The sequence below is a fragment of the Barbus barbus genome (assembly GCF_936440315.1).
Source record: "Barbus barbus genome assembly, chromosome: 21".
Classification (NCBI taxonomy): Eukaryota; Metazoa; Chordata; class Actinopteri; order Cypriniformes; family Cyprinidae; genus Barbus; species Barbus barbus.
This window is the reverse complement of record NC_136749.1, coordinates 2,235,884-2,251,383: the sequence shown is the minus strand read 5'-3', so window position 1 is coordinate 2,251,383 and position 15,500 is coordinate 2,235,884. Positions and strand designations below refer to the sequence as shown.

The window sequence follows — 15,500 nt, the reverse complement described above, 5'->3', positions numbered from 1 at the left end:
TAAATGATAAAATAAACTTAAATACAGAGTATTCCTAAATGTATATCCTTCGTGTAAATGTATGCATGTTGACGTGTGTGCCTATGTGTGCGCGTGTATGCATCCACATTACCGCTCGTGTGCGGCCACCATTCAGGCCGTCACAGTTGTCCTTCCTGGAACTTGACAAATTTGATTTGATATTATAGTAGAAAATAAAGATTTGTTTGGAACCAGGGTTGTATAGTTAAACTAAAGCTAAAACAAAATGTTAATTGAAATAAATGTAAAAATCTTGTTTTATTTCAGCTACTTTTCTCAACGTTTCTCATTTTAAACACTAAAATAACTAATAACTAAATAAACTAATAAATAAGCATTAAAAACTGCATAGACATTTAAAAAACAACAAACTTACTAAATTTACTAAAATCCTGCATTATTTATCAATGATACTAAAATAACACTGATTTGAATGTGTTTGCAACAACATGAGGGTGAATGGATGATCACAGAACTGTCAGTTTTCTGTGAGCTGTACCTTTAAGGATTTTCAAGCGAGCTGCAGAGGTTTGAGTGTTTTGCAGCAGAGCATGTTGATGCATCAGCTGCATGATAAATACTGTACCTGGGGAAGCCCAGTCTGTCCTTCATCCACAGAAAATCTGTGTGTTGTTATTGAAGCTGAGATCTGACTAAACAAGGTTTTATAGACCGACTGTACAATGATTGAGTGGCTGATTTAGAAAAGAAGGAGAAAGCTTCAGAATTTAATTTAAACTGTCACTCAGTAAATCATTTGACACGGATCTTGTCTGACGTGAGGCAGCTCTTCTGCCTGCAGCCATGCATTGCCCTGTCCTGTACTCGCTGAGAAAAACGCAAATCAATCAATTTGAATTCAGTTTTTTCCCCACTCTTAACAAGAGACATACATGCCTGTGTTTAGTGTCCCAGCTCGAACTGCCCAGTTTTGGAGTCTTAACCGTTTCAGATATCCAGAAATGATCATTTGGTCAAAATCACATTGTTCCAAACTTAAACACAAAATTAGATTTTAGCATGTCTAAGCTTCTGTTTTTATCCTGTACAAGAACACTGAATCTAGATGTATACTGCCAAGCTCTAAAAAGGACATAAAAGTACCAGAAAATTTCAAGTGACATTTCCAAAGAACAAGTCAATTGGAATAAATAGGACTTGGATTGGATCACCATTAACTTTCCTTGAATGGGAAAAAAATACAAATGTAGAAGCTCAGCCTTTCTGCCTAACATCTTGTGTTTCATGTGAGGGGAAAAAATATACATGAGAATGGATAAATTATGAGAAAATCTTGTCAGCAAAATGACCAAAAGTGGAACTTCGGTGTGTGATTTTTGTCCTCCAAACTAATTAAACACAAACCTGCTGCCAATTTAACCAATTCAACTAAATCACGCAGTCACCTGTCAAAAAAAGTTCAACGTCCCGAAAAATCATGGATGAATCTGATCGCATCAAACGACTTGTGCTGCAAGTTTAGTGTTTGTTTCAGTGAGTCAGTATTGTGATCGAGGAATGAAATCTTCAGAATTGACTGCAGAGTTGGGTTTTCATTCCTCATGCATGTTTTGTGTGACTCATAAGCTGATCTTTGCTTTTTCTCCATCCTCAGACTCAGCGTCATGTGAATGACCTGTATGAAGATCTCCGAGATGGACATAACCTGATCTCCCTTCTGGAGGTCCTCTCCGGAGAGACGCTGGTGAGTGTTACCGAGCTTCCTCCTCCACTAATGCAGCTAAACAGCCAGGCAAGACAAATCTCCACACATCTCTAACCCCAGTCTACCTCTCCACCTCCAACGTTGCCCTCAGCCTTCACACAAATCCACAGTCCTGGTCCAGATCTCCAGATCAACGAAGACATATTGTGTGATGCCTTGGAATAGGTCTTTAAATTCGAAACACGTTTTGTTGAATCGCACCCAAAACACTGGGTTCAGATATTCCAGGCAAATTCTTGACATCTTCCCATCAAACTGCTTCATTTCTTGGCATTAATGTCACTCTTCGGCTTTTCTTTTGAATCTGTGTGGCTCCTCTTTGACTCTTTCTCTGCCTTTCATCCCACTTTCCTTTGACTCTGACCCACCATCTCTTTGCTGACCTTTGCCCTTTGACTTCTGTCTGCTCTCTTTGCACTTCTCTTGCTGGTCAAGCCGAGGGAGCGGGACGTTGTGCGGAGCGTGCGGTTGGTGAGTGATGCAGATGCTTCATTGGCATGGGTCACTCACTGTGGCTGGCCTGCGCATGAAATCACGTCCGCCAGTCTTGCTGTAGTCTTGTTTTCATTTGTTATTAGAGTTACTTCAATGCTACTGTATGTCTCATGGCTAAAAAATGCTGCACTCTAAAAAAAATGCTGGGTTAAATACAACCCAGCGTTGGGTAAAATATGGACAAACCCAGCAACTGGGGTGTTTTGACCCAGCGGTTTGGTTAAATGTTTAACTCAACCTTCTGGGTAATAACCCAACCGCTGGGTTTTTACCCAGCGCTGGGTTGTATTTAACCCAGCATTTTTTAGAGTGTAGGTATCTCAGCTGATTAAAATAAAGATTACAGGCTAATTATTCAGCAAGTTGGTAGCTAAATGTTGAAAGACTTCATTAAGAATTCTAAATTTTAAAGATTTAAAAGATTCATGATACGTTTGCAAAAAACAAAACAAAAAAACATTGCTGTCTTAAGCATGTTTTTTCTTCTAATTTTAGGGACTTTTATTTTGAACGTTTACTATTAGGAATAGCATTACAGTAGCAGTTTCATTTACTCTTATGCAACAATATTGAAAGACTTTTTTAAGATTTATAAAAAATAAAAATAAAAAAGATTTTAAAAGTTTTAATATAACAAACAACATTGCTGTCTTAATAAAGCATGTTTTTGCTTCTAATTGAAGGGACTTTTATTCTGGAATTTGACTGTTATAAATAATATTATAGTAGCCTCGCTTGCGCATGATTGATGCTGTTTCTCTTTATGACATCATCTATCTGAACCTCGTCACAGTTTGGGTGTGTGACCGATGTAGCGATTGAATGATATCTAAGTGACTGCCAAATAAATCCACATTTATTTTGAAGGAATATATAGCTGATTATAAGTCTGTGCCAGACATGCTTTTTTAAGTTAAAGTTGTTCAAGTCACAAAATGATGTCTACACACTCTTGGAGTGTGTTTGGGGAGTCACATGTTTTGGGTTGTTTCCTATAATACAGAACGTTTTTTTTTTAGCATTCAGTAGTTATTTAGCATTCATCCACAATATTATACCACATTACATCCCTAAAGCCAAAAGACCATCACTTCTGTCAAATAAGCTTAGAGATCCCATGAAGTGACTCGACATGCATTTGTTTTTTTCATTATCTGTGTTGACGCATTGAAACAGGAAGTTGGGGCGTGGCGTATCAAAGCAGGTATTATTTATGTAGGGAACATACTCATTCCTGCATGGAGCTTATTGGATACAAATTTGTATATGCTCCTGATCACAACATGAATCAGAATATCGAAAATGTATATTTTAAATGCAAATTTAGTTTTTCTCTCACCTAGCATACATATGTCCTCAATGCTAGCAGACATAAACATTTTGATTTCATGGGGTCTTTAATGTCTTTTCTTTGCATTATTAGTGTTCATAAATATTGTAGCCTCACTACAAGGTCCTCCTTGTTCTTCATTCTTTCTTCATTTAGACCTTCCAAAGAAGTTTCTCTGGGCTCTCAAGGACACGTCTCAGACTCGTCTCTTCTTTAAACAATGTTATGTGTCTTATTCCCCCTCTGTCTGTCTCCACAGCCTCGTGAAAGAGGACGCATGCGATTCCACAAACTGCAGAATGTGCAGATAGCACTGGATTTCCTCAGACACCGGCAGGTACGAGAACAACTCGACTTACAAACTAAATTAAAAGCAGAGTTTGTCCAAAAATTATAGTTGTCCTTAATGTCCTTATTCAACCTTGTTGGTTTCCAAACCTGTATATTTTCTGTCGTCCGTGGATTATCAAAGGAGACGTTTAGCAGAATGTCCAAGCTGTTCCCTTACTTGAAGTTAAAGTTAATTGGAACCGCTGTCTGGGCACAACAAAACTGACCATCAAAGCATTATAAAAAGCCATCTAGACAATTTGTGCATTTTCAGTCGTCTTAGTGGGGAAAAGAGCAGCATAGACATTTTGCTTTAAGTGCCTCCTTGAGTGTTTTCATGGAAAAAGTCAACTTAAGTCTCAAATTAAACTTGAACTCAAATGCGAAATGCTGTTCTTCTCTGTAAATCTCAGGTCAAGCTGGTGAATATCAGGAACGATGACATTGCAGACGGAAACCCAAAGCTGACGCTGGGTCTCATATGGACCATCATCCTGCACTTCCAGGTCTCCTATTCTGTCAGTGTTTAGTTCCCATACCATTTACCTCCTCCTCCTCCTGGGCTCCTGATCAGTCTGATCAGTCACTTCAGTCAGGGTCAACCACTGGTTCATTTAATTCTTTGGGTGTCTTGGATCATATCAATTTACAATCAAACATCAATGGGGTCAATCGTTTTTTGCTTTAAACCAGTATCTGCCTCATGCAAAAGCATGCATTTTTTTAAAATAATCTCCTTTAATCTGGGATATTCATTATGATCAACCACAGCAGTCGTAGAATGTTAAAATTAAGCAGTTTATTTGATTCTCTACACAAATCTGTTCAGTGTCTTGGGTGCCATGAGGAATTGAGAGTCTTTGATCTAATCTAATTTCCTAATCTGATATCCAGGCTGTTCTGTAGATCTAAATGATCTGAATCTGTTGTATAAGGTGTTTAATTGCAACCACACCCTGATTTATTCCACCTCAAACAATTAAACTCAGTCACATGACAGCTGCCAGGAGACTGTCACACATTCAGTGTGTGTTCAGGGAATTTAATTTCCTTGCATTGATCAAATAAATTGGCAGGACTTCTGGTTCATCCAACAGCGACATAGAGGTCCTCAAGAAATGACAGAGCTTTCTCTTTATGGAGGTAGCCTGACCGAAAATAGAGTCTCATGACCAGGGTTTTAGATGGTGCCAAACGTCTGCGTGACAGTTATTGAGGCTTTGCAACCTCCCAAGTGTTCGTCTTCTCTTCTGACTCAATGATTGTTTAAATAAGGATAGAAAAGCACTATTTCTAAAAGATTTCCTCAAAATTCTAAAGTGTTTCAACCCATTTGGTCACCATCATTTGTTAAAACTGAAGCTTTAAAACAGTGTTTGCAAGTAACTAAAAGCAGCTGTACTACATCAGTCATGGTAAAAGCATTATCAAAATAGCATAGCTTTCAATAAGAAGCTACTTTATTAGCATGTAGTATTGAAGGGAGAAAAGCTGTACTGTTTTCAATGGCATGTTGTATTGTACATGAACAATTACAATACTGAAAAGCAATATTCAAACGCACTCTTCTTGTCTGGAAGTCTGACTTTCATTTTAGTCAGCTGTTTGTTTTGTAACTGAGTTATTGAAACCAGATTATCAGAATATGTGTCAATGAAGTATAGCTTTTGTCTTTTTTGCAGTCAAATACATACAGTATCTAGTTTAATCCTTGTTTTATTAACTACTCTTAGTCTAAAAATGCAAATTTTAACTCGAAACGTGTGTTTCCTCATTGTTTTTTGGCAGATACTGTTATTTAAATGCTTCAAACAGCTCGGCAAGCTACAGTTTTGATATATAGCTTACCCAACACTGACAGTGAACCGATTTCCAAGCTTGGATTTTTCTTTAATGAACTGCGTTGTTTTCGCTGCACTTGTTCATGGATTAAGTTTAATGATGGGTCTCAGAGGGGTTTTTGGAGGTCAATGGTATTCAGTGGGGCTGAGTTTGTTTGTAGTGCATGACTGAAATTTGTGTGAGAAATCAACCACTTTGATTATTTATTGATTTGCATATGATGAACATATGGCTCCTGCTGCCACGTGTTATTAAATCCATGAAACTCATTTTTTCTGTGCTGGTAGATTTCAGATATCCAGGTGAACGGTCAGTCAGATGATATGTCAGCGAAGGAGAAGCTGCTCCTCTGGTCTCAGCGTATGTTGGAGGGTTACTCTGGTATCCGCTGCGATAACTTCACCACTAGCTGGAGAGACGGAAAGCTCTTCAATGCTGTTATACACAAACACCAGTAAGTTTCCTGGTATTTTCTTGAAATATTTATCATTAGTCTGATAGTTACTCAAAAATACAACCTTCTTTTAGCAATGTTGGAATATAGAAATGTGTTGCCTGACTCAGGTTTGAGATTCACTCTTGATCAAACTTGTCCTTGATGCCATGGAGTGAAATGTTTTGATCTGAATTCAGCGCATATTTTTGTGGAGATAAATGCCCTGAGCGCAGACATGTCAAATCAGTGCTGTGTACACCACTGACAGTTTATTCTTGCGGTCTTCTAGAGCTTAATCAGCCTTTGAAGCGTGAATATTTTAAAGGTCTTTTTGTTAACACTTTACCTTTATATATATATATAATGCATTGTAAAAGTTTTAATGCATTAATTATGCTTTGTAATGCACTATACAATGAATTGTATGATCTCATGAATAATGTAATCACAGCTATAATACATTGCAATACTTATCTATTTATTGTTTCACCGTTAGAAAGTATAATGCATTACAACTCATAACAAACAAACCTTCAAATGTTATAATGCATTTTAACTTTGGTTTCAATTTGGTTGAACGATATGGGCATCAGATAAATGACTGATACAGTTTTTTGTAAGTGGGAAACAACCGTCTACACATGCCACACAGATCCGGGCCAAATAAAAGCAGTTTTCCTGTAATGAGGGTGTGTTCTGCATGCAGACGCAAGGACAAAAGAAATGAGAAAATAGTTTTATAAGAAATGTACAATGAAGGCTGAAAAGATAAATACCGTGAGGTGTGGTGCCTGTCGGAGTAGAGACAGGCCTCTCCGCGGGGCAGCTTTTCTGAAACATTAACATGTACCTGCAAAGCTTGGGAACGCCCAGCAGACCCTGACATGAAGAGAGAGGATTTGATGCTTTTGTCAGCCAGGAACACCCATAGGATTTGTCAGATCTGCCTCCTTTCAGAAATAAGGACGAGGCTTTTACAGGCACCACCTGCATGACAGAAAACAGCACTGCAAGGACGGTTTGCTTTCTTTTTTGGAGCTCTCTGGAAACAAATTTTGAGAAACTGAAGAGTTACTAATACCATGCAGAGAAGATATTGATATTTGGAATTGCAAGAACTATATAATTGGAATTGCATTGCGTGGGAGCACATTTTGGGTCACGATGATGCTCAACATGAAGAGGCGTCTGTCCTTCAAGAAGCGTCGGACCAGCTCCAGGAGCACTAGTGATGTGGAGGACCGTGTGGTGATGCTGTGCGAGGATATTCCTTCCGAGAGTTCCCTGGACTCCGGCCAGGGCTCCCAGAGTCCAGGCGCTCGCTCCAGCGGAGACTCTCAGACGGGATACGGGCCGGACTGGAGCTCAGTGGGCTATTTACCTGAGAGGGACCTGAAGCACATCCACGGAGGCTTCAGGACGGACGATCTGAGTATGGTGGCAGACACTCAATACCACGCTGGAGAGTTTTATGCCATGCCTTCCAGCATACATTTCACAGAGATGACTGGGTGCTTGCTTCATTTATAACACTTTTTTTTATGGTGCAGAGTCTAAAGGTTTTGAATTATTTGGTGTAAATGTGTGTAGTTTGTTCGCTCTCTGTTGTTTGGAGCCACTCCCATCTCTGGGTATTCATGGCATGTGAGTTATGGCTCCATCCCTCAGGAGACAGATGTTATTTGGATTTATGGAGCAGGTGGCACTGCGTCTCCTAGTATTAAGCAAATTTTAAACATATTATATGGTGCAGTATTCAAATCCACTAACTCCAAAGAACCAAAAATCATTCTGATTTAATTTCATATTTTTGGTAACACTTTACAGAAAGTAACATTAACTACATTAGTCGCACAAACTAAAACTGAAATATACTTCAGAATCTTTTATTAATCTTCATGTTCAACGTTTAATAATACGTTATTGAAATCAAAAGTTGGGTAACACTTTATTTTAGGGTCTCTTAACTAGTTGCTTATTAGCATGCATATTACTAGAATATTAGTTATTAGTAGTAATTAAGCACATATTAATGCCTTATTCTACATCCCTAATCCTACCCAACACCTAAACTTAACAACTACCTTACTAACTATTAATAAGCAGTAAATTAGGAATTTATTGAGGGAAAAGTCGTAGTTAATAGTGAATAAGTTTTCCCTATTCTAAAGTGTTACCAAAAGTAACATGAACTGTAACAAATATATTGATATTTTTTAGTTCATGTTAGTTCATGCATTAACTAATCTTAACTAATGTGATCTTATCGTAAAGTGTTTGCATTTTTAATGCATAGGAATGCATTTGCAATGCATTTTGTTTGTTCAGTGATCCAGTGATTTACACACTTCCTGAAGCTGATGGTTTTGTTTCTCTTCATTTCACCAGGCCCAGGCTTATTGACATGGGGAAGGTGTACCGCCAATCCAACCTGGAGAACCTGGAACAGGCCTTTTCAGTGGCAGAGCGAGAGCTTGGGGTCACACGACTGCTTGACCCAGAGGGTAATGTTAAACTACTATAAGCTGATTTTTAAGAAAGTTATTAGATATTAACACCAAGTACTGGAGCAAAATCCTGATGAAATGTTACACCGTAGGTTGATCTTCCATTGAGTATATGATCCCATGACCTTTAACATTTGAAAAGTGTCAAAAGTATATGACCCCCTTTGACTTTACATGAATATTACAGTGTTTATTCAATTATATATTTATGTTTTAAAAAAATGATTGTGCCCTTGTCTGTATTAAAAATGTTAACTAATTTGATGATTTGTTCACCGGCGCAAGATCACAGCAATTAGCAAACAAAAACAGTCAAACTAAACGAATCAATTCCTGATGGTTTTTTTTTACATTTTACCTGTTCAGAAGCTTTCATTTGGATATACATCACAACGGAGAAGAAAAAATGTTCACAGTCTCCATTTCATGTTGACGAAATCAAAATTGTTTGATTGAAATATGATCTGATCTTCCATGAAGTTATCGTAGACAAATGCAGTCTGCTTAAACAAATGACACAAACAATCATACGTTTTCATGTCTTTATTGAGCGTGCTGAATGAAACAATGATTGCTTAGTCTACAATTCTTTTCATTGCAGATGTGGATGTGCCTCATCCTGATGAGAAGTCCATCATCACCTATGTGTCCTCCCTTTACGACGCTGTGCCCCGTATCCCAAATGCCCAGGACGGCGTCAAAGCCAATGTGAGTATTTCCCTCATCATTTTAAAAGGATGTTATTACCTCTTAACGACCCAGTTCCAGATTTAGGCAGTCAGCACATAGTCCAGTTAATCTGCCATCAAACCAAATCTAATAAAACTAATGAAGTATTTTTATGAATGAGGTTAAGGTTTCCTGCCTGTGAAAATTCCCACACTACTGCTGAATAGCATCAGTGTCCAGTCTCTGACAATGACAAGATGATCGTCATGTACTCAGAAACGCATTCCAGATTTTTCCAAAGTTTAGGAGAATGTTCATGCTGCTCTTTTCAATACAGTTACAGTGAATGGGGACTAAAGGTGTGGTCACATTTACTGTTGCTGGTGAAATGTCACAGGCAAAATCCAGTAGGAATCTGCACAATCTGGAGGTTTGTGTGAATACGAAGAAGTTCCCCAAGCAGATTTTGCTCACATTCAAGTTGGTTCCACAAATTCACCGTCTTCACCAACAGAAAGATGCATGGTTTCTTAATGCGAAGAACATTTTATTAATCTGAAGAACCCTTATACTCTATAAATGGCCTTTTGAGCAATGAAAAGTTTCCATGCATGTTAAAGTTTCTTCCTGGAACCCTCAATGCCAATAAAAAACCTTTATTTTTAACAGTGTTAAAAAAGCTTTGTGTTAAGAAAAGGCACAACAATATATTATTAACATTTGTCCTTTGCAAATTCATTTGCATGCATTCAAATATGGGGACTCAAAACCCTTGTTGACCCTCATTGGGGTTACAAAATGACTGAAGGCTCCTTGTTTACACCTTTGAGGAGGATAAAAGGTTTAGGAATATAAACTTGAAGAGGTAATAGATGTTGTGTGATCTGGATCTCTGCCATCCGCTTTTATATAACAGCATCCAGCTGCTGTCAGAGGCAGTTTATTTCATTCCTCCTTCACGCCATCAGCATCTGAAGAGAATTAGATGATCTGTGTCACAAACTATCGATAAATAAGCCCCTGCATCAGCTCTTTCAGTGCTTTGATTCGTCCCTCCCTTCACATGCTGTTATCAGACAAGGCTATGATTGTTGACACCTAATTGAGTGAATGTGGTAAGTGACTTAGTGACTTAGCACCGGGGCAAAAGAGCTTTCCTGTTCCTCTCTGAGTAGTTTTGGTGTGGTTTTGTTCCCGGCTGCAGGAGCTGGAGCTGCGCTGGCAGGAGTATTACGAGCTGATCACCGTTCTTCTCCAGTGGATCAGACATCACATTCTCATCTTCGAGGAGAGGAAGTTTCCCAGCAGCTATGAGGAGGTCGAGGTGAGTCTGCTGTTGTGTGGTCTGGGTTGCTACTAGTTACTCTGTTTGTATTCAGTTATTGAATGGATTGCGGTCTTCATTATCTGCCGTGCTGTGCTGTCTGTGAGTCTGTGAGTTGTTTTTGTGTTGAAGTATCTGGGTCTGTCCTTTAAAGGACCAGGTAAATATGCTGTGATTTGGAGATGCTCGAGTTTAACTAGTTTAACCAGCAAAATCCATGGTTCAGCCAATAGGTTTTGCTGGTCAGCAACATGGTAATGCTGATTTTAACAATTAGACCAGCACCAAATGAACACTAACTATTATAACTAGCATAGAATTTTTATTCTGTTTTATTTTATTTGACAGTTTTATTGCATTTAGTATTATTACAAATGTATTATTTTGTAATTTTTTTTTTTAAGTCATCTATTTTTTGTGACATTTCATGGTTCAAACAAATATATTTGCATTTTTTATTTTATTTTATTTTTCCTGCAGCAGTGCATTACTGTTTTTGCCAAAGTTATGTAAATTAGGCTGCTTCTAATTTTATGAATTATATTTTATGTCAGTTTATCGGTTTAAGTAACTCTTAATTAGATTCTTATTGTTTTGCGTGAGATAAAATTTAGCACTAATTAAAAAAATAAAGCCATCTATTTATCTATACATATTAAAAAACCATTGCCCCCTTAAAATAGTTTAAATATTGTTAGAAAAAACATACCTTTGATTAACTTGGTATGTTAACTTGGAAAACAATGTAAAAGTCGATCCCAACACTGCCAGTAACAGAGAGAACCCTATCCTCTTCATCCGATGGCATGTTACTGGAGGAAATCCTTCTCTGCAGAGCATGAGTCATGTCACATGACACCACATCCTGGCTCTGAGCTGCTTTGTCTGAGTTTGTATGGCTGTGTCTCATCAGGGTGGGGCGTCTGTGTGATGTGTATCATCTTGATCTGAGAGCAGCTACTTATATTACCAGCTTTGTGAAGCTTATCTTCAATCATGCCACTCCATGCTAGAGGAATAACAAAGAGCAGGTGCTTTTGACAAATGCTCACTGAAACATCCAGATCTACCTGCTAAGGGTTATCGAGGGTCACGCTGTTATTTGCACGCTTTATATTCCAGTCAGTTCCACGCTGCTACCCTTAGTGCTATTTTACTGTCATTGATATACTATTGTAGTTTATTATTTTGATATGTTCTGCTTTCATTTTAATTTTAGTTAAAGGTTTAGTAATTTTGTTGTGTTTTTCTCATTTTTAACACTTTACAATAACCTTCCTTAGTTAACCTTAGTTAATGCATTGCACTAGCATTAACTAACAATGAACAATACATTTGTTACAGTATTTATGAATCTTTGTTAATGTTAGTTAATAAAAATACACCTGTTCGTTGTTTGTTCATGTTATCTCAGCTTCATTAAATAATAAATATTAAATATGTGTCACACTTTTGTTTGGGGATCAATTCTCGCTTTTAACAAATTTTGCCTAAATGAACTTAATAGATACAAGTTTCAAAATGTTTATTGCTAATTCATGTTAACTAGGAGTTAACTAAGTAGTTAACTAAGGTTAACTAAAAAAAGTTTATTTCTTTAAATGTCATAATAGTTTTTACGTTTTAGTTTTGTTATTTTAGTATTTCAGATAAAATAAAATAGGTTACAAGATTCTTTTTATTATTTTATATTTTATTACAGTTAAAGATGTGGGGTCCCACTTTATATTAGGTGGTCTTAACTACTTTGTACTTACATTTAAATGAATAATTTGATACAATGCACTTATTGTGTACATACATGCTTTACATTGTACTTATAATTTTTAAAATAACTATGTAATTACATCTGTAATTAATTTCTGTAATTACATTTATAATTACACTGTTGACCCATCCCTTACACCTTAAACCCACCCTTAAACCCACCCATACCACCCTGACCTTACCCGTATCCCACCTCAATAGCAGCAGAAGTGTTTTGCAATACAATATGACCACAATTATTTTATGTAAGTACATAGTAGTTAAGGCCACCTTATATAAAGTGTGACCAGATGTGGTTTTACTATGGTTTTAGTTTTAGTCTTAGTTAATGAGAATAACCCTGTATTTGCTTGTGTGGTTATATTGCAGCTGCTGTGGCGTCAGTTTCTGAAATTTAAAGAAACAGAGCTTCCCGCCAAAGAGCTGGACAAGAGCCGCTCCAAACACCTCTACCAGTCCTTTGAGGTTTGTACAGGATCAGGATTATTATGCTACAGTCATGGAGATTTAAACATGAAACATAAGATGTGAAAGTAATGCTTTAAATCTGTATAATTATACGTTTCCTCTGTCTTAACATGGTTTACCACCATCTCCTCACAGAGTGCGGTTCACGCTGGTCAGGTCAAGGTTCCTCCTGGTTATCATCCCATTGATGTTGAGAAGGAATGGGGTCGTCTACATGTGGCTATTCTGGAGAGGGAGAGACTGCTCCGGATAGAGTTTGAGAGGTGAGGAAGACCTATCTTAGTTTCGTCATGGATTTGTTTGTGTGGTCATTGAGAATATGGGAATGTAATGGGTGGGTAATGAAATGATAGCCTGACTGGAACAGAACCGTCTGCCAGTCCAAAAACTGACATTACATCAGCCGTTATTACACAATGAAGGCCATTCTAGACTAATGAGGGCTGCGTGAGAGCCAGATCTCAGTGTGGTCTCAAAACGTATCACTTCAGCACTTAAAATGCATTTGATACAAAATATCAATTATCAAAAAGTGGTATCCACAAACAGAGCTTCTCTCTGTACTCTTCATTTTTGCTTAGTGACTTGTAATCAGCTGGTGTTTTGGTGATTTTTAGTTCATCATAGTACATACGAACAAGTGAAAACACTGCTTGTATGTATTTTCATCACTTGGTTTATTGTTTAATCATTTAAAACTGCTAACTATGTTTGCATATTAATGCCTGTCAGTGTTGGGGAGTAGTTAACTACAAGTAGCAACGCTACTAACTTAACTACATTTTTCAGTAGCTTGGCAGTAGCTCAGTTGCTTTTTAAACAGTGTAGCTTTTCCAGTAGCTAACTACTTTTTGCAGCAAGTAGCGGTGTAGCGCGAGCAAAAGCTACATTTGCGTTTTGTCGAGCCTGCGCGAATCAGCGCGATGCAAGGATATTCTTCTTGTTTGATTACAAACTCACTTTTTGCCATTACCGCCACCTGTTGTTTAATCACGCATCTTGCGGCTAACAGTTCACTGACGTACAGAAGTGGGTTGACACACCCATATTATCCATGATGGAGCAAGACGTGGCGGCAGATTTGGAGGATGGAGAAACAACTAACGTTAATTACCCATGGCCTTATTTGTCCAAGTTCATGTGTCTCAAAGAAACGACAAGTAAAGGTTACACTTTTTGTAACAGTCTGAGATATTTGAGTGTTGTGTGTAATAAAACAATACTCTTTGAAATCATAATTGTATTGCATTGTTTTAAACACTAAATATTTTACTTAAAACATTCCTCAGACACTTATTCAGTTATTTATAATATATGTTGTTCAAAAAAATCTAAAGTAGTTTCAATGTAGCTAGCTACTTTTTGATAGTAACTTGTAGTGTAGCTAACTACTTTTCCAAAAGGGTAGCTTGACTGTAGTTTAACTACTTTAACTTACGAGTAGCTTGTAGCTTGTCAAACTACAGTTTCAGAGTAGCTTCCCCAACACTGATGCCTGTTCACTATTCAGCAATACTCTAATGAACGGCCGTGTGAACCACAGTTTTATATGCCAATCATAACGGAGATCGTTTACAGTGCATATCGATAACTTAAATGTACTGTAGTAAAAATAGAACTAAATTATAGCTGTTTTGATGCAAGAAACCTTGAACGGCTTTTCAAAATCAAGGAGAATTTAGAAAAGCGTTTGTGTTTCAGTTTTGGTTTTGCTTCGTGTGATAATTATAGTTTTATTGAATCTCCAAATTTGACAAATTCTAGCTTTTAAATCTTTAAACCTTCCTAGTTATATAGAGACTGATGAATCTGTATTCGTCACATGAGTGATTTCCAAATAAAAGTATTGATTGTTCTCTTTAGTTTCTGTGAAGCAGTGTAGCAAGTTTACCGATTTCTGTATCAATGAGACCGAAAAAGAATGTTGCGACTATATTCTGACGTAAATGAAATGAAGCAGTTATCGATATCCATCATCTTGAAGGAGAGGGAGTATCATCCACACCAGGACACGTCCCCGGTCACAAGACAATGCTGCTTCTCGCTGGACGAGAGTAATAGGCAGCATGCCGTTTCTTTATGGACTGTGGAATGGATGACCAAGCGTCACAATAACTTCATCTTGGCTGTGGTTTGCTCTGTCTGAGTCCCATGACAGGATTAGAACAAGAAAACATGTTTTTGATGCATTTTGGAGAGTCGTGCATGCTCTCAGACTGTAAAAAATGGCCTTTGTGACAGACCCGTATCGTTTAGAGTATTTTCTTCGTCGTGGAAAACTGTTTCTTTCTTTATTTATTTATTACCATCCGGGTGATTTTTAATGCTGTACGAAGTAATTCCCCATCATATTTTACACATTTGTATTATTTTAGTTTCAAAGTATGGTTACACCTATTAGTTGCTTATTAGCATGCATATCACTAGAATATTAGCCATGTATTAGGGCTAAATAAGCACATATTAATGCCTTATTCTACATTGTTATTCTACATCCCTTATCCTAAACTTAACAACTACCTTACTAACTATTAATAAGCAGCAAATTAAGAATTTATTGAGGGAAACGTCATCGTTAATAGTTA

The 15,500-nt window shown here is 37.4% G+C and overlaps 1 protein-coding gene across 3 annotated transcripts in view; it reads left to right on the top strand.

Annotated features, from left to right (window-relative positions):
- LOC306887414 (plectin-like) overlaps positions 1-15,500 on the top strand; it is a gene marked incomplete at its 5' end in the record, with an annotated part of 144,687 nt that overhangs the window by 99,754 nt on the left and 29,433 nt on the right. For all 3 annotated transcript variants that reach the window (XM_079445109.1, XM_079445110.1, XM_079445108.1), the window contains 9 exons: positions 1,637-1,726; positions 3,832-3,909; positions 4,316-4,408; positions 6,032-6,198; positions 8,569-8,684; positions 9,289-9,395; positions 10,561-10,680; positions 12,817-12,912; positions 13,051-13,178. In XM_079445109.1, the coding sequence (XP_079301235.1) occupies positions 1,637-1,726; positions 3,832-3,909; positions 4,316-4,408; positions 6,032-6,198; positions 8,569-8,684; positions 9,289-9,395; positions 10,561-10,680; positions 12,817-12,912; positions 13,051-13,178 (995 nt within the window). The remainder of the gene's footprint in view (positions 1-1,636; positions 1,727-3,831; positions 3,910-4,315; positions 4,409-6,031; positions 6,199-8,568; positions 8,685-9,288; positions 9,396-10,560; positions 10,681-12,816; positions 12,913-13,050; positions 13,179-15,500) is intronic.